The following is a 19,604-nucleotide window of genomic DNA, read 5'->3' as shown; positions in this document are numbered from 1 at the left end:
CTCTTACTGGTATATTTTAATGTACAACATTTCTTCATGTTAGTGAAGTCCGAGTTATAAATGTTTTCTTCCATCAGTTCTTTTAATGCTGTATAGAATATTTGTGTATCCCTTGATAGTGCACATATCCTCCTTTGATTTTTTTCTACAGATTTTATTTTATTTTTTTAACCTTTAAATCTTTCATCGTCAGGAATTGATTTTTATGTGTGATGTGAGGAAGGAATCAAGATTCACTTTCTTTGGCAGGGCACAGTGGCTCATGCCTATAATCCCAACACTTTGGGAGGCTGAGGTGGGTGGATGACATGAAGCCAGGAGTTCAAGATCAGCTGGTCAACATGGTGAAACGCCATCTCTATTAAAAATACAAAAATTAGCCAGGTGTGGTGGCATGTGTCTATAATCCCAGCTACTCAGGAGGCTGAGGCATGAGAATCACTTGAACCTGGGAGGTGGAGGTTACAGTGAGCCAAGATCATGCCACTGCACTCCAGCCTGGGAGACAGAGCAAGACCTTATCTCAAAAAAAATCCACTTTTTTCGCATATGAATATCTAATTGATCATCACTATTTGTGGCAAAGACCATTCTTCTACTGCATTGCAGGGTGCCTTTGTTGTAAATGAGGTGATGGTACAAACACAAGGTTAGACAAATAGACCAACAGAACTTACAGTGGAGTGCAGTGGCGCGATCTCAGCTCGCGCTGAGTTTGTTTCTGGATTCTCTGTGTTGTTCTGTTGGTCTATTTGTCTGGCCTTGTGCAATACCATACTCTTAATTACTGTGGATTTACAATGACTCTTTTAGATCCTGTAATGTAAATTTTCCAACTTGTTCTTCACCAAGATTTCTTCTGTTACTCTAGGTCATTTTTATTTCCATATAAATTTTAAAATTGAATCAACTTGTCAATGTTCTAATAAAAATATCTGCTACTATTTTATTGAATCTATAGATCAGTTTGAAAATAATTGAATTCCTGACAAAATTGAATTTTTTGATTCATAGTATCTCTCCAATTATTTAGGTCTTTCAGTTATTTTAACAATGCCTTGTAGTTTGAGTGTCTTGAAAATTGTTTGCTGGATATATTCTTAGGTATTTGATGTGTTCTAATGTCATAAATTATTTATTTTACTTTATTATTGTTTGTCTCTTAGTATGAAGAAATAGCATTTCTGTATATTGACCTCGTATCCAGGGACCTCACTAAATTTATTATAATCTAATGAATTACCCATACATTATTTTGGATTTTCTACACGTAAAATTACAGTTGAGCCTTGAACAACATGAGTTTAAACTGTTTAGGTCCACTTATATGCAGATTGGAGAAGGGATGAGCAAAAGAGAGAAGAAGGAATGAGAGAGACAGAGAGAAGTGATGAGAGAGAGAAGAAGAGAAAGAATAAGAGAGAGAGAGAGAAAGGATGAGAGAGAGAGGAGAGAAGGAATGAGAAAGAGAGGAGAGAAGGAGTGAGAGAGAGAAGAAATGAGAGAAAAAGGAGAGAAGGAATGACAGAAAGAGAAGGAATTAGAGACAGAGAAGGAGAGAAGGAATGAGAGAAAGAAGGAGAGAAGGAATGAGAGAGAGAGAAGAAAGAATGACAGAGAGAAAGAGAGAGAAGGAATGTGAGAGAGGAGGAGAGAAAGAATGAGAGAAAGAGGAGAGAAGGAATGACAGAGAGAAAGAGAGAAGGAATGAGAGAGAGAAGGAATGAGGGAGAGAGAGAAGGCGAGAAGGAATGAGAGAGAAGGAGAGAAGGAATGAGAGAGAAGGAGAGAAGGAATGACAGAGAGAAAGAGAGAAGGAATGAGAGAGAAGGAAAGAGAGAAAGAGAAGGAATGAGAGAGAGAAAGAGAGAAGGAATGACAGAGAGAGAGAGAAGGAGAGGAGGAGAGAAACTGCCGTGGACTCTGGTGGACATTTGTAAACCATCACAGCCACCCAACACTCGATCGGTAAACTCACTTTCTCAGCCTCCAAGACGCTAGAATGAAGACATGGGTGATCTGCCCTGGGATGGAACTGGAAGCTGATTTGGAGCTGGATGCAGTAACTGATGTGTCCTGATCCCGTTTTGAAAAGAGTATTTTTGTGTGTATGTGGGCTAAAAGGGGTTTATAAATATTATTTTCTGTTACTTCGTTTTGTTTATTTAAGTGTGTGTGTGTGTGCGCGCGTGTGCACTCGCTGACGTTGGATAGTCAAAGGCTTTGTAGACTTTGGTGATTCTTTTTGCCCAGTAAACACTTTGCCTCCATTTGGGGGCGCTCCCTGCTCTATAGCTCTTGGTGGGACGTGGCGATAGCCTCTGACTACAGAAATCAGATATTCATTCCCAGCCTCTCTTGATGCAGAGATGCAGCCAAACAGTTGTACCCATATTAGACTTCAAATCATGAGCTCGCTCCAGAATCTATTCTGGGGATAATGGCAGCAGTTACATCCTGTTTCCAGAGCCAACAGCATAAGAGGCTATAGTCGTGTGTCCAGCATTGGTCGCGTTGGTGACAATGGTGCTGAAGTCAGAGCTGTCTGTGCCTAGCAATGCTTCCCACTAAAACCACTTTTCAGTGTGATTTTGGGTGCTGTTTCTGGGGGTGTTGCTTATGGACACAAATTGTATACAGGCCATTTTTCCTTCTCTCCTAGAGAGCTTTTGAGATACCTAGTATTTGGTAATACCTTGCTTTTCTGATTAAGCTAGTTTGGGTCCCCTTTTGTTAGCAGCTAGGATTGCTGATTGGTTCAGGAATGAATTAGGTCATATAATGAAAAGTCCAGCGATGGCCCTGCTTCAGGTAAGGTTGATTGCAGGTGCTTAACTACATACTAGGACTTTTTTTTTTTTTTGAGACAGAGTCTCACTGTGTTGCCCAGGCTGAAGGGCAGTGGTTCAGTCTCAGCTCATTGCAACTCCACCTCCCAGGTTCAGGTGATTCCTGCCTCGGCATCCCAAGTAGCTGAGATTACGGGCAAGTGCCACCACATCTGGCTGATTTTGTATTTTTACAAAATCAGACAGGTCTCAAACTCCTGACCTCAAGTGATCCGCCCCCCTTGGCCTCCCAAAGTGCTAGGATTACAGTTGTGAGCCACCGCGCCTGGCCTAGGACTCCTGTCTCTCTCAGGTCTGCTTTCGTCCGCGTGGGTTCCTTTCCTAGGAATGACCTTTGTACATCATGGAAAAGATGGCCATCAGAGATCTAGATTTACCTTGTCCTTAAACTAACAGGCCCAGAGGGAAGGGAATCCATCTTTCCTACCTATTTCTCCCGCAGAAGTCCTGGGAATGGCTCTGCCCAAAGCAACCAGCATGGCAGAGGTTCTCCAGTTAGTGTCTGAGACCCTTAGTGTTTCAGCAATTTTTTTTACAGCTTCCCTAGGTCACCAAATGGTTTGGTTACCAAATGGTTTGGTCCCTAGGTTACCAAACAGTTCAATTACCAAGTGGCTAGGCCCAAATGGTTTGCGAACCTCTGCAATCCTCTGCAGTCATGGAATAGGCCAACTGAGTCATGCACTCTCCTCCGCAAAGGAGGTGCAGCCACACTTCCAGGAAGGTAATTATGATGGGCAAAGTATAAAAGATATCCACCATTCCTCTGTCCTGATGGAACAGCCTCGGCAGGTCTGTGTCTGGTAGATATAAACAGAGTGTGCGTGTGTGATAGGTAGCAGATGACCAGCAGAAGAGCTGGCCTGGGGCTGGGGGTCTGTGGAACGCACTGGTTTATTTATAGGATGCTTGTACCCCAACCTGGAGCCTATGACGTCGTCAACTGTTAAAACAAGCCACACTAGCAAAAATAGAGGCCTGAGAGCCAATTCATGACCCCGAGAGCTCCATCCTGAGGGGGCAGGCCCGGGATGTGAGTTCTGCGTTTGGAGTGAGGGATGCGGAACTGTGGGAATGGATAAATCAGTTGCATTTATCTTTCCTCCTTTTGCCCAAAAACCCAATAAACACATCTCTTCCTTGTTTAGTTCCTGTGCTCTGAGCGTGAATTGCAGCACGCCTAGAATGAAACTGAGTGGTTGTACTAAACTTCCTGCCTGGCACGGATGATGGCCAAGGCAGGAAAGCCGATGAATAGTGTCGCTTTGTAGGCAGGAGGCCAAGAAGGAGTTTGGCGTGGTTTGTACCAACTTGTCAGCATTGTTTATTGATAACAGTGAGACTGATTTGCTCCTGGTGAGACCCCCAGAGAGATGTGCTGCAGAAGCTAGTTATGTAACAGGAATTTCTGTATGTGACCCGTGAAACATAAAAAACCCCAGCCGAGACTCTCTTTTGGGCCCCTTGGTTGTGTGGTGCTCTGTGCACCTGCCAAGGGTTCTGTAAAGGGTTCTGAAAGAGGAAGTGCATTTTGCCATGACTAGCTGTGATTCGGCCATAGCTGTGATTCTCTTCCTTCCCCTTCTTCTTCTTCTTCTTCTCCTTCTTCTTCTTCTTCTTCTTCTTCTTCTTCTTCTTCTTCTTCTTCTTCTTCTTCTTCCTCTTCTTCCTCTTCTTCCTCTTCTTCCTCTTCTTCCTCTTCCTCTTCCTCTTCCTCTTCTTCTTCTTCTTCCTCTTCTTCTTCTTCTTCTTCTTTTTCTTCTTCTTCTTCTTCTCCTTCTTCTTCTTTCTTCTTCTCCTTCTCCTTCTCCCTCTTCTCCCTCTTATTCTTCTTCCTTCTTCTTCTCCTTCTTCTTTCTTCTTCTTCTTCCTCTTCCTCTTCCTCCTCTTCCTCTTCCTCTTCTTCTTTCTTCTTCTTCTTTTCTGTCTCTGTTGCACAGTGGAGTCCAGTGGCTTGATCATATCTCATTGAAGCCTCCAACTCTTAGGTTTAAGTGTCCTCCCACCTCAGCCTCCTGGGTAGCCAGGACTACAGGTGTGTGCCACCACACCTAGTTTTTGTTGTTGTTGTTTGTTTGTTTCGCGGGACAGAGTCTTGCTCTGTCACCCAAGCTGGAGTGCAATGGCATGATCTCAGCTCACGGCAACCTCTGCCTCCTGGGTTCAAGCAATTCTCCTGCCTCAGCCTCCCGAGTAGCTGTGATTACAGGTGCGCACCACCACACCCAGCTAATTTTTGGTATTTTTAGTAGAGATGGGGTTTCACCACGTTGGCCAGGCTGGTCTCAAACTCCTGACCTCAGGTGATCCACCTGCCTCAGCCTCCTAAAATGCTGGAATTACAGGCGTAAGCCACTGCACCCAGCCCAGGCCTAGTTAATTTTTAAATTTTTTGTAGCGATGGGAATCTCATTGTGTTGCTCAGACTGGTCTCGAACTCCTGGTCTCAAGCAATCCTCCCACCTCAGCCCCCCAAAGTGCTGGGATTACAAGCGTGCACCACCGTGCCCTGCACACATCGTGACTTTAATGTTAGCTGTACAGTGCTCCTTTCCCTTCAAGAATCTATAGATTTGTAAGCATTGTCATTTGGAGCCCTGTAAGTTATTAGCAATAAATCCTGTAACTGCTACTCTTAGTGCAGTCCCTAAGGTAAAATGACTCGATTCTGTCTAATTGGGCTGAAAAGGACATAGATGTGTTAGTCTTTAGTTTCTCAAGCTAATCCAGTTGCCATTCTGCTGACAGAGTATTCACATTCAAAATGTCTATAGATATTGCCAGATTCTTATTTCTACCAGTAGTGTGTGGACAGACCTTTTGCAGTACACTGTCATCAAAATTCGAGGTACTCAATCATTTGCATTTTTGCCATCTGAGAGGTGAAACATTTGATGTCATTGCCTGCATTTGTACTTGGCAAAATCAAGGATGCCAGGAAGGGGATGTAGCTTGCCTATCTCTCTTGGTTTCCTGAGGAGGTTGCCTGAAGTATGGTGCTCTCGGCAGCCCCCATGGAGTGAGGAATGCATTATTTCAGAGGCGATAAGAGCAAGCCAGAACTTGTGGCTTTTACAGTATTTTAGTTTGGGGTCAAGGGTTGATTGGCATTCAAGATTCATTCTTGGGCTGGGAGTGGTGGCTCACACCTGTCATCCCAGCACTTTGGGAGGCTGAGGGGGGTGGATCTCTTGAGCTCAAGAGTTCACGACCAGCCTGACCAACATGGTGAAACCCCATCTCTACCAAAAATATAAAAATATTAGTCAAGTGTGGTGGTGTGGCTAAAGCAGGAGAATCACCTGAACCCGGGAGGCGGAGGGTGCAGTGAGACAAGATCACATTACTGCACTCCAGCCTGAGTGACAGAGCAAGACTCTGTCTCAAAAAAAAAAAAGATTCATTCCTGTGACATGTAAGGGAATGCTTCTATATCACAGGTACATCCCACCACATTCCACTACTTACTGTACCATCGCACCCACTTAAGGTTTCAGTGCAGCAAGCCTGGCCTTGCCCTACCATACCTCACACCTTTTCAGATCTGTGGTCCATTTTCTTTCTGTCTGCCTATACTTTTTTCTTAATTTGTAGACACTCTTGCATATTAACCCGTGGTCTGTCACATGTACTGCAAATATATTCTTCAGTCAGTCATTTGCCATTTAACTTCCCTTGTCATTTATTTTTTACATTATAAAAATGTCTTACATTTTCTCCTGGTATTTTATACTTTTATGTTTTATGTTATCAAATAAGGAAGGGTGCTATTTGTTACATAGTATCATGTTATGTTTGTATAGATATGTTATTAATGTAAGTGTTCCAGAAATTGTATGAAATTTCTAGAAATCTGATATGTCCTGGGATAATGTTATCAGCTATAATTCCAGTTGTTATCTTAAAATGTCATATACCACATGAATAACTAAATTTTCTTATGAAAATTCAAATGAACTCTCATGAGATCATTAACCATGGCCATTTTAATTTTTTTTTGTCACCCAGCAGGCGGTTATCATTTACTCTGATGCTTTCCTGAAAGCACTTGCAAATCGCTATGACACGAAATTTCAAGAGATTCATAAAAATAGACTCAAGCGTAGGTGTCTGATAACTTTTAATTCACACTGTTGAACCCATTACACCGGAGTTGTTCTTAGCCTTACAGCCTTGCGAATGGGAGCTGGATGACTTGATAGAGACTTCAGAGAAATAGTTACAACAGGTTATACCTGGACAACCTCGGTGCCTGAGGCTGTGTTGGCCACACAGAAAGTTCACCAGAAACCTGATGATATCACCAGAGACATCCAAGCTGCAAACCAGGAAAACTCATTGGATTGAAACTGCCGCACCAGAAGAAGAAAAAACAAATGCTATTTCTATGTGAATACGACAGGAATAGATGCCCAAATCTTGGATCTTTAGAGATATAAGAGGCCAGGTCCAGGTTCTCCAGCAGATGTGGAAAACATCATCAACTGATCTAGTTAAATCAAGAGATTAAATCTTGGCTCTTGGGGACCCTAGTTTCGGGGTACTTTCCAAACTCTTGGCATTATCCTCTCATTAGTCCTATGATAACATTTCCTATCTGTTGCTTCTCTCAGGAGTCTTCAATGCTTGTCAGCAGCCACTGACTCATCACGTGATCTCAGGAGGATGGAGCAACAAAAACTGCTTCAATTGGAATTGTCAAAAAAAGAAAAAACCTACTGAAACTCGGCTTCATGATCTTCAGACAGCATGGAGACCAAGTCATGTGGAAACTGAGTGTAGCGCTAAGCAGTGGGTCACACTCTGAGTCCGACTGAGAGAATGACCCAAATTGGGCAATTGTTAAAAAGAAACAAGAAAATAGATGGCCAGGTGTGGTGGCTCAGGCCTGTAATCCCAGCACTTCTGGAGGCCGAGGCGGGTGGATCACTTGGCCAACATGGTGAAACCCCTTCTCTACAAAAAGTACAAAAGAATTAGCCTTGTGTGGTGGTGTGAGCCTGTAATCCCACATACTCAGGAGGCTGAGGCATGAGAATCACTGGAACCCTGGAGGCAGAGGTTGCAGTGAGCTGAGATCGCGCCATTGCACTCCAGCCTGGAGTATGATACCCTGTCGAAAGAAAGAAGAAAGAAAGGAAGAGAGAAAGAGAGAAAGAAAGAAAGAAGGAAGGAAGGAAGGAAGGAAGGAAGGAAGGAAGGAAGGAAGGAAGGAAGGAAGGAAGGAAGAAAGAAGGAAGGAAGGAAGGGAGGGAAAGAGGCCCTGAACCGACTAGCTATGGCCATGTAACTGAAACTAAATTGATCCTGATTTCCCCTCAAATGCTGGCTCTACCCACAAATAAAAATTAAGCTTTTCTTCCTTGCCAACCTGGAAACATGAAGCTGATACAAATAAGCTTGTGCAGCTCTGTTTGCAAGACAGAGGTGAAGGTGCCTCCTCATTCTTGCTTTGTAAGCTGCACTGTAACTGCTGGGCTGCTTCTTACCATGTTCACAAATTATTCTTTTGCATGCACAATCACCTTAAAAATTCTTAAATTTGATCTGATTTTATTTTTAACAAAGTATGATTTTGCTGTTGGTTTCTGAGAGTTGGCTTTGATGTGATAATTATTGCTCATATTTCTAGCTTAATGGAAGTTTTTATTTGGATTTTGTTAAATGACTTTGAGTATTTGTTCTGTAGAGGTTTATGGCTAGAAGGGGAAGTGAGGAGTGGAAGGGAACTCGGGAGGAGAAGGGGAGGGAAGAGGGGCTTACTTGTCTAGTGGTGTCTCACAGGGTCTCGGGTCAGAGAGCTCCCAAGGGTGGCAGCAGCTTGAGGGCCTTAGAATTTTGAGGCTCCAGCTCATCCATAGATAACACTTGTCCTGTGAGGTTTCACAGGGCATGCAAAGCAGGCAAGCTCTAAATGGCTAACAGTTTAATTGTTGGGACTATTTTTTACAATAACTGGATGTGTACAAATTTGAATTTGGTAGCAGTGGGCTTTTGAGCTAACAGATGTGAATCTGTAGTGAAGAAATAAACAACCCCATGGGTCCATAGGCCCAGGCCATTGTTGGCTCATTTTTAGAACAGCAGCTTAGAGACAGCCCATGTCCGAGGATTCTAATAAATTAAGGAGGTAAAGACTCCCTCTTACTACACAGTGCACTGCATTACAGACAGAGGGGTCAAGTGTTTGAGGTGGGAGGAAGTGAAGGTGGAGCCACGTGGCCTACAGCAACAATGAAGAGTTGATGGAGGGTGTGGTGGCACTCCTCTGTAGTTCCAGCTACTGGGGAGACTGAGGCAGGAGGAGCGTTTGAGCCCAGGAATTCGAGCCTGGTACATTCCAGCCTGGGTAACAGAGTGAGATCCCATCTTTTAAAAATAAAAACGAGCTGATAACACACGAGCAAGCAGTGTCTGAATGCTCAAGGTAGTACAAGTTCCCATGGTGAGATTTGCTTCGGTGAAACCCCAGTGAACACTTCTTGCAGTCTTGGGAGTAATATCATCCTCTCCCATCATGGATATTAAGAACAATATTACAAAGGAGGTGCACACCCCCTGCAGTATTGAGAGTAAGATTATGCTCTCCCCTTCGGGATATTAGGAACAATATCGCAGGTGGTGTGTACAATCCCTGCGATATTGGGAGTAATATCATCCTCTCCCCCTGAATGTAAGAAACAATATCACAGGAGGATGTACACCCCCTGCGATATTGGGAGTCATACCATTTTCTCCCCCTCTGGATATTCGGAACAATATCACAGTGGGTGTGTACACCCCCTGCGATATTGCCACCAGTATCATCGTCTCCCTCCCAGGATATAAGGAACAATATCACAAGGGGGTGTATACCCCCTGCGATATTGGGGGTAATATCTTCCTCTCCCCCACTGGCTATGAGGAACAATGTCACAGAAGGGGTGTACACCCCCTGCTCTATTGGGAGTGATATCATCCTCTCTGTCCCTGGATATTAGGAACAATATCACTAGGGAGTGTACACCTCCTGCGAAAGAGGATGATATTGAGACTAATATCATCCTCTCACCCCCTGGATATTAGGAAACATATCACGGGGGAGGTCTATGCCCCCTGCGATATTGGAAGTCACATCATCCTCTCCCACCCAGGATATAAGGAACCAGACGACCGAAGGGATGTACACCCACTGTGATAGTTTCAAGAATGTCATCCTCTACCCCCTGGCTACTAGGAATAAGAACATACAGGGGTGTACACTTTCAGCGATATTGGGAGTCACATCATCCTCTCCCCCCGGATATCAGGAACAAGTCTATTAATTATTAATATTAATAAATATAAAAATTAATAGTAATAATCGATATTAATAATCACAATGAAGATAGTAAAAATTAATACTGGTTAAAAATGTTAATGATTAGTATTAATAGTAATATCACTATTAATAATAAAATAATGATATCAGCAATTATTGTTACTTAAATCAATACTAAGTGATGTTAGTAATAAAATAATAATTAATATTAAGAACTAATATTGTTAAATGACATTAATATTATTAATCATAATCATAGCTTTAAAATATTATCAATAATTAATGATGTCATACTATTAATTAATATTATCATTGATAATTATTAAAATCGATCATTGATGTTTAATAATTAATAATGTCATTACACCTACCTGTGACGTTGTTCCTAATATCCAGGGATGGAGAGCATGATTTTAGTTTTAATATCGCCGTCGGTGTACACTCACCCTGTGACATTGATCCTAATATCCAGGGGGTAGAGTATGACATGACTAACAACATAGCAATGAATGGGCAGCCACCTGGTGATATCACTCCTAATATTCCCGGAAGAAGCCTATTCTATGACTCCCAATATCGCAGGGAGTGTGCAGCTCTTCTGTGATATTGTTCCTAGTATCCGGAGGGGGAGACGATGATAATAATTCGCAGGCTGTGTTCACCGGCCCTGTGATATTGTTATTAATATCCTGGAAGGGAGAGGGTGATATTACACTCCGTACAGCAGGAAGCGTACACACAGCCTGGGATATTGTTCCTCATATCCATGGAGGGCACAGGCTGATATTACTCCCAATATGGCAGAGGGTGTACATCCATCCTGTGATATTCTTCTTAATATTCCAAGGCCAAGAGTTTGATATTACTCCCAGTATCACAGACGGTGTACATCCCCATGTGATACTCTTCCTGATATTCGGAAGGGGAGAAGATGGTATTAATCCCCCTATTGCAGGAGGTGAACACCCACTCTGTGATATCTTTCCTCATATGCAGGGGAAGAGAGGATAATATTATTCCCAATATTGCAGAAGATGTACACGCCCCCGCGCAATATTGTCCTTAATATTCCAAGGCAGAGAAGACGATGTTACTCCCAATATCGCAGAAAGTGTACACCCCCCAGTGATGTTGTTCCCATGATCCGGGAGGGAAGAGGATGATACTACTTTCGAAATGGCAGGGGGTGTATACACCACCAGTGATACTGTTCCTAATTTCCACGTGGGAGAGGATGATATTACTCCCAATATCGCAGAGGTTATAAACACTCCTTTGATATTGTTCCTAATATCCGGGGGGGGAGAGGATGATGATATTCCTTCCTATATTGCAGAGGGTGTACACCCGTCTTGGATACTGTTCGTAATGTCTAGAGGGGGAGATGATATTACTCACAAAATCGTAAACACGTTGTGTGTCCACCGTGGATCCTAATATCCAGGGAGGGATAGTACTCCCCAAGTCGCGGGGGGTGTCCACCCCGCCTGTCACATTGTTTCTTATACCCAGGGAGGAGAGGATGATGTCGCTACTAATATCGAAGAAGTGTACATGCCCCCTGTGATATGGTTCCTAATATCCACGTTGGGAGAGGATGATATTACTCTCAATATCACAGGGGTTGTCCATCCCGCCTGTGATATTTTTCCTACTATCCAGAATAAGAGAGAATGATATTACTCCCAATAGTGCAGGGGGTGTACCCCCCGCCATGTGATATTGTTCTCAAGGGGTAAAGGAAGAGAAGATAATATTATTCCTTGTACTGCAGGGGGTGTACTCCCACGATGTGGGGAGTCATAGCCACCCCATCTCCCCTCCTGGCTATTACGGTCCATGGTGGACTCACAGCCTGTTTATAGTGTTGTGAGTAATATCATCTCCCCATCTGGAAATTATGAACCCTCTGAGGGTGTACACCCGTCCTTATTGGGAGTCATATCATCCTCTTCCTCCCTGAATATTAAGAGCAGTATCCCAAGAGTGTTTCTACTCCCTACGATATGGGGTGTCATATCCTCCTCTCCCACGTCAAAATTAGAAACTAGATCACTGGGGGCGTGTACACCTTCTGTGATCTTTAAAGTAATATCATCCTCTTCCCTCCAGGATCATGGGAACAATATCCCTGGGGGGTGTACACTTTCTGCCATATATGTAGTCGTATAATCTCCTCCGCCTTGGAATAGTATGAAGGACCATCTCACACGAGGGTGTACAACCCTTGCTGCGATACTGGGAATAGGATTATCCTCTTCCCCCTCTGCATATTTGGAAAAAGATCAGAGTGGGTGTACACCTCCTGCGATATGGGGATTAATATCCTCTTCTTCCTTTCAGGATATGAGAAAGAATATCACATGGGGGTTTATACTTTCTTCGATATCTGGAGTCATGTTATCCTCTCCTGTTTTGAATGGCAAGAACAATATCTCAGGGGGGGATGTACACCCCCTGCCATATTGGGAATGATATTATGCTCTCCACACCTTGATATTAGGAACAAAATCTGAGAGTGGGTGTACAGCTCCTACTCTATGGAAAGTAATACTGTCCTCTCCTTTCCTGGATTTTAGGAACAGTACCACAGGGTGGGTGTACACAGCCTGCGATTTTGAAAGTAGTATCATCCTCTCCCCCTCCGGATATTAGCAACAATATCGCAGAAGGGTTGTTCACTCTCTGCGATATTGGGAGTAACACAGTCGCCTGTGATATACTTCCTAACATTGAGGTGGGGAGAGGATGATATTACTGCCCATAGCGCACGAGTTGTAAAACCCCTTCGATATTTTGCCTACAATCCTGAGGGCAGAGGATGATATTACTCCCAATATCGAAGAAGGTGTACACCCCCCTGTGATACTATGCCCAATATCCACATTGGGAGACGATGACATCACGCCCAATATCGCAGGGGATGTACACCCACCCTGGGATATTGTTCCTTCTATCGAGAGGGGGAGAAGATGCTATGACTCCCAATAACGCAAGGGCTGTGGCTGTACACCCCTCCTGTGATACTGTTCTTAATATCCTAGGGAAGAGAGGATGATACTACACCCAATAGGGGATGTACACCCACCCAGTGATATTGTTCTTTTTTTTTTTTTTTTTTTTTTTGAGACGGAGTCTCACGCTGTCGCCCAGGCTGGAGTGCAGTGGCGCGATCTCGGCTCACTGCAAGCTCCGTCTCCCGGGTTCACGCCATTCTCCTGCCTCAGCCTCCTGAGTAGCTGGGACTACAGGCGCCCGCCACCGCGCCCAGCTAATTTTTTGTATTTTTAGTAGAGACGGGGTTTCACCGTAGTCTCGATCTCCTGACCTTGTGATCCGCCCGCCTCGGCCTCCCAAAGTGCTGGGATTACAGGCGTGAGCCACCGCGCCCGGCTGATATTGTTCTTAATGTACTCCACCTCCCACCACGAGGGATATCGTTCCTAATATCCAGGGGAAGAGAGGATAACATTATGCCCAATACCGCAGGGGAGTGTACACACCCTTTGTGATGTTGTTCCTAGTATCCGAAGGTAGAGATGATGATATTACTGGCCATATCGCAGGGGGTGTACACCCTTCTGTGATATTAGTTTTGACATTCAGTGGGGGAGAGGATAACATTAATCCCAATATCGCAGAAGTTGTACAGACCCCTGTGATACAGTTCCTACTGTACAGGGACAAGGGAAGAATATTACTCTCAATATCGCAGGGGATGTAACCACCCTGCCTCACGTATATTGTTCCTAATACGCAGCGGGGTGAAGGCTGACAGTACTCCCAATATCCCAGAAGGTGCACACACACCTGTGATACAGTTCCTAATATCCAGGGGGAAAGAGGCTGATTTTACTTGCGATATCACAGTGGGTGTACACGGCCCCCAACCCCGGGGTATCGTTCCTAATATCTAGGCGAGAAGATGACATTGCTGACAATATCGAAGGGGGTGGACACCTCTTCTGTGATATGGTTCCTGATATCCAGGGGGTGAGTGGATGATACTACTCCCAATAAAGTAGGAACCGTATAGCCACCCTGGGATTTTGTCCTTAATAACCACAGGGGAGAGGTGATATTACTACCCATATTGCAAGGGGTGTACACCTCTTCTGTGATATTGTTTCTGATATCCAGGAAAGGATAAGATGGTATTACTACCAATATTGAAGAGATATACAGTCCCCATGGGATATTGTTCTAAAGATACAGGTTGAAAGAGGATGAGATTCCATCCAATATAACAAGGGGTGTACACCCCGCCTGTGATATGAATCGTAAAACCTAGAGGAAGAGAGAATGACATTGCTTCCAAAAATACATGGGGCGTACACCCACCCTGTGATACTGTTCCCATCATCTAAAGGAAGAGATGATGATACTACTGCCACTACCGGAGAAGGTACACACCTCCCTGTGATATTGTTCCTCATAACTTGTGGGGGAGAGCATGATATTACTTCTAATATGACAGCGGCTTGACACCCAGTCTGTGATATTGCTCCTAGTTTCCAGTAGGTAAAGTATGATGTTCCTGCCAAGAGAGTAGTGGGTGTACAGCCGCCCTGTGATATGTCTCCGAATATTCAGGGAAACACAGGACCACATTACCCCAAATCTCCCAAAAAGTGTACACCCATTGTGTGATACGCTTCCTAATATCCGGAGGTGCAGAGGATGGTGTTCGTTCTCCTATTGCAGGCTGTGTACACACAACCTGTGAAATTGTTCCTAATATCCTGAACAAAAGAGACTGCTAATAATGGATACACATTGCAGGGGGGAGTAATTATTTCGATCCACATCGTAATGGGGAGTAATAGCAACCCCCTCTCTCCCCCTTGCTGTTAGGATCCACATCGCAGGGGGGTGAGGCACCCCCCACGATATGGGGAGTAATAGGATCCTCCTCTCTCCCCCTGGCCTTATATAAGGAGGCTGGCCTTATATAAGTGTCCCCCAATGCCATCGCAGGCTTTAATGTATTCACTTAAAGTTTTTTCCTCATTGCCGGGCGCGGTGGCTCACGCCTGTAATCCCAGCACTTTGGGAGGCCGAGGCGGGCGGATCACAAGGTCAGGAGATCGAGACCACAGTGAAACCCCGTCTCTACTAAAAATACAAAAAATTAGCCGGGCGCGGTGGTGGGCGCCTGTAGTCCCAGCTACTCAGGAGGCTGAGGCAGGAGAATGGCGTGAACCTGGGAGGCGGAGCTTGCAGTGAGCCGAGATCGCGCCACTGCACTCCAGCCTGGGCGACAGCGTGAGACGCCGTCTCAAGAAAAAAAAAAAAAAAAAAAAAAAAAAAAGTTTTTTCCTCATTTAGATCTGCCTTTCCCTTAACAGATCTAATTGCTGCCCGACATTCTGTATTAGCATTTTCATGAGCAAGCAGCTGAACGATCACTTTCTTGGCATGAGAATCGGAAATAGCCTTTTGAGCCGCATCCTGCAAACAGGCGATAGAATCTGGATAAGGCTCCCCTGGACACTGTTGAACTGTGTGAAAAGAAGAATAAGCAGTAGCAGGGTCGTGAATTTTTTCCCAGGGTCTTGGGCATATAGTTCTGAGCTGATCAACAGCCTCATCACCCATTACCATCTGTTAATTTAGAGTACCCCATGCCTGTCCGATTCCAAGCAGTTGATCAGATGTGATATTAACGGGATGTTGGGCTTGAGCATTTCTGCGTGCCTGATTTGTTGCTTCATCCGTCCACCAGGTTTTAAATTGGAGAAATTCAGAGGGGGACAGGGTGGATCGGGCTAGTGCCAATCCGTAGGTATTCAACGTCTGTTATAAGCCACACATTGTAACAAGGAATGAACGTAAGGAGAATTTGGCCCATATTGTCCAATTGCTTGCTTTAAGTCTTTTAATATTTTAAAAGGAAATGGCTCCCAGCATGCTTGAGCAAGTTCTCTGAGCTCCTTAGCTGGCAAAATAATTACCAGAAACTGCCAAGCATTCAAATCCCCCATTTCTTGTGCCTGGCGAATGGATGCCTGGATTGTCCCCGTGCCATCATTTGTATTTGGACCGGCTCGTAGCATTCCTCTACCATAATTAACAGGTGGGCAGGCCTGGATCATTCCCTCATCCTAATTGGCTGTTGGAGAAGCCAGAAGTTTCCCTTTGCCATAGTTACTGGCGGCGCCTGCAACAATGGGAGCCCCAAGGCGCCTCTCAGGCTCCCCTTCCAAAAATCCCCAAGGCTGACCTGGGGGTGGCCATTCCAGACCTTCCCCTAAAGGCGCGGTAGGTGGCACTGTTTCTTTTATAAATTTTTGGAGATTAGCATACATACCTTCCGGTTTCTCGCCCTTTTTAAAACTAGACTGTCATGGTTCACTTTGCTGATAATTAGACTCCTGATTATTCAACTTCCCTATATCATCCTGAAACTCCTCCTTCTCCTCAGTGTGGAAGGGCTCCAGTGCCGTTTTAATTGCAGACCACACAGACCAAGCAGAGACGGGAATACCGCGGCCCTCTTGTGCTGGTTTTAAGTCTGATCCGACCTTATCCCAATCTTTTACATTCATGGTTCCATATTCCGGGAACCAAGGAGAATACTTGTCCACCAGATGGAACAAAGATGTGAGATTTTGGGTACTCACAATTACCCCTTCGCGGCGCAGTAACTGCTGCACAAAGCTTAAGTAATTAGCGAACTTACTCTCAGCCTGACCCATATTTTCCCCAGGTTTCCCTGGAATTCTCCGAGCGCCCTACTTAGCCTAGAGCTTGAAGTGAAAACCTACTCAGAAGTCCTTTGTCGGTCGTCCTCCGCTTTCCACGCTCTAGTGTTCCTTCACTGGATTATTTGTAGAGATAACGGGGAGCCCCGCGTTGGGCACCAGAGAGCAGCCTGGGCAAACGAGGGAGACCCCTGTTTCTACCAAAAAAAATATAGCCAGGTGTGGTGTCGCGCGCCTGTAATCCCAGCTACTCCATGAGAAATCAGACAAAACCTGGCACCAGAGACTGATTTTCTTCTAAAATGCTTTCTCCAAAATATTTTTAAAACAAAAGGGGGAAATTGGAAAGGAAAATATTTTGGGACCCCCAAATCACTAAGATAAAGGGAAAAGTCAATCTGGGAACTGCTTAGGGCAAACCTGCCTCCCATTGTATTCAAAGTCATCCCCTGCTCACTGAGAAGAATGCATATCTTATTGCCTCCTTTGGAAAGGCTCATCAGAAACTCGGAAGAATGCAACCTTTCGTCTCTCACCTATCTGTGACCTGGAAGCCCCCTCCTGGCTTCGAGTTGACCCACTTTTGCTTCAGGTTGTACCGGATCAAACCAATGTTCCTCTTACATATGTTGATTGATGTCTTCTGTCTCCCTAAAATGTTTAAAACTGTCAGATACAGTCAGTTTCGCTTCCAGGGTTTGGCATGTTAACGTTCTTGTTTTTTGTTCTGGAACTCAACTTTCTTGTTCTCCATGCCTGCTTGCCCTTGGTTACTGTAAACAACCTTCCAGTCAGTTCTAATCAATAACTCACATCTGTTCCCTTGGTTACCTGCTCTGCACCCATTTCTCCCTTCGAAACCACACTTCCCACCGTTGTAACTCACATCCCCCTTTCCCCTTCCTTATTTGGGAAAATATTCACAAATAGCCAAACGGGTCAGTTTAGATCTTGAGGTCTGGCCCCAGCCCATGCCAGAGGTAGGGATTGCGTTAGGAATAAAAACCTCTGCTTTCCTTTGTTCAGTGTGCTCTTGCGATTGTGATGGATGCGAGCAGCAGGCTTCCGCAGAAGTAAATTGCGTTGCTGAGAAAACTTTCGCTTGAGTGCTGGTTTCACTTTGCGGCACCGAGCATTTATCTCCAGCAAAACCAAGCTGTGCTCTGACCACCTTGGGCAACTGTCATCAGGACATCCTGAGGCTGTGTCATGCACAAGTATCCCCAACCTTGGCAAAATAAACTTGCTAAATACTCGTATCCCCAAATGCTCAGGGAGACTGATTTGAATAATCATAAAACCCCGAGGCTGCACTCCAGCCTGGGCGACAGAGCAAGACTCCGTTTCAGAAAAATAAAATAAAATAAAATAAAATAATAAAATACTCCGGTCTCCCGCACAGCCGACTCTTGCGTGAATTACTCTTTCTCTACTGCTATTTCTCCGTCTTGAGAAATTGGATCTGTCTAGGTAGCGGGCAAGGTGAACCCACTGGGCAGTTACAGAATTGTCATTACATTGCTTACAATTATATATATATATATAAATTATATATATATAAAATTATATATAATATATATAATATATAATTATATATAAAATGCACAAATAGCTATAACCTTGTATACAAGGTTAAATGCGAATGTCCTCCTTGCATGGTCAGATCCCAGCGCAGGAAGGACGCACCCCCTACAAACTGCTAGGCCAAAACGATCATTCTGGCCTCATCCAGCCTCACGTAAGATAGCAATCTCCTGTCACTCAGGGCCTGAGGGGGCGGGGCCTGAAGCCCCGTACAATCAGGCGCGCTGGGGTGGGGACCCTTCAATCAGGCGCGCCGCCGGAAAGGAGAGGGCGGCTTCCGGGCTCTGGCTGGCGGGCGCTTTGTCTCGCTTTCGCCACAGAAGGCTCTTCCTGTTAGTCTCCGCTGCTACTTCTTGACTCTGGGAGGCCCCGGTGGCTCTGCAGCAGCCTCTGCCACCCTGTGACCTGCGGGTATTGGGACATCCCTAGCTGACGCCAGGACACCCGGGAAGCAGAGGAATGGTGAGTGGACTGCGCCTGGCTTCCCGAAGTGGGGAAGAAGGCTAGTTGAAACCTCCTGGAACCAGCCATCGGCTGCGGAACCTGCGGACCGAGTCGCCGGGCGCAGCCGGGCCTCAGTCCTCTTCTGTGCAGAGCCGGGCGGGGCGGGCAGCGGGACCCCTGCGTCCTGTCTGTACCTGTGGGCGCCACTTCCGCCGGCCGGAGCCCTCTCGGGAACCCCGCGCCTCCCCCACCCAGGTAGTGCGGTGACCACCAGAGGGTGATCCGGGAGAGCCCCGACTCGGTGTGCGGGGTTCCAGCGTGGGAGGAGCTGTGGTTCATGGAGCTTCCAGTCCTACCTTTCTCCCCCTGAAATTAACCTGAGGTTTTGTTAAAACGTTAAACGGTGTGTTTGAGCAAACGGCGAATCATAAACCGGGTACCGCAGTCATGGTTTGTGGTTTGGGGTCCACAGGAGGGGCGTAAATGAGAGGCTTTGATAAGGTTAATGAGGAAGCTAATGAGAGGCTAAATGAGAGGCTTTAATAAGGTTAATGAGGAAGCAAACCATATATATATATAATATATGTTATATATTATACAATACATATATTATATTGTATATAATATATAATATAATATCTTATATTGTATAGTATATATAACATATTATATATATTTTATATATATATATATATATATATATATATTTTTTTTTTTTTTTTT

The 19,604-nt window shown here is 44.8% G+C and overlaps 2 protein-coding genes across 25 annotated transcripts in view; one reads left to right on the top strand and one right to left on the bottom strand.

Annotated features, from left to right (window-relative positions):
- LOC116268664 (apolipoprotein L6-like) overlaps positions 1 to 7,438 on the top strand; it is a 39,337-nt gene extending 31,899 nt beyond the window's left edge. The window contains exon 7 of one of the 4 annotated variants that reach the window (XM_031656349.1): positions 7,013 to 7,438. In XM_031656349.1, coding sequence (XP_031512209.1) covers positions 7,013 to 7,043 — 31 coding nt within the window. In that variant the 3' untranslated portion in view covers positions 7,044 to 7,438. The other 3 variants (XM_031656348.1, XM_031656347.1, XM_031656344.1) reach the window with 3 other exon arrangements.
- Positions 1 to 19,604, bottom strand: part of RBFOX2 (RNA binding fox-1 homolog 2) — a 359,885-nt gene that overhangs the window by 212,286 nt on the left and 127,995 nt on the right. The gene's annotated exons all lie outside the window — the stretch shown is intronic.

The sequence above is a fragment of the Papio anubis genome, chromosome 16 (genome assembly GCF_008728515.1).
Source record: "Papio anubis isolate 15944 chromosome 16, Panubis1.0, whole genome shotgun sequence".
NCBI classification, from domain to species: domain Eukaryota; kingdom Metazoa; phylum Chordata; class Mammalia; order Primates; family Cercopithecidae; genus Papio; species Papio anubis.
The sequence above is the reverse complement of the archived record's forward strand: the minus strand, read 5'-3'. Positions and strand labels throughout refer to the sequence as shown.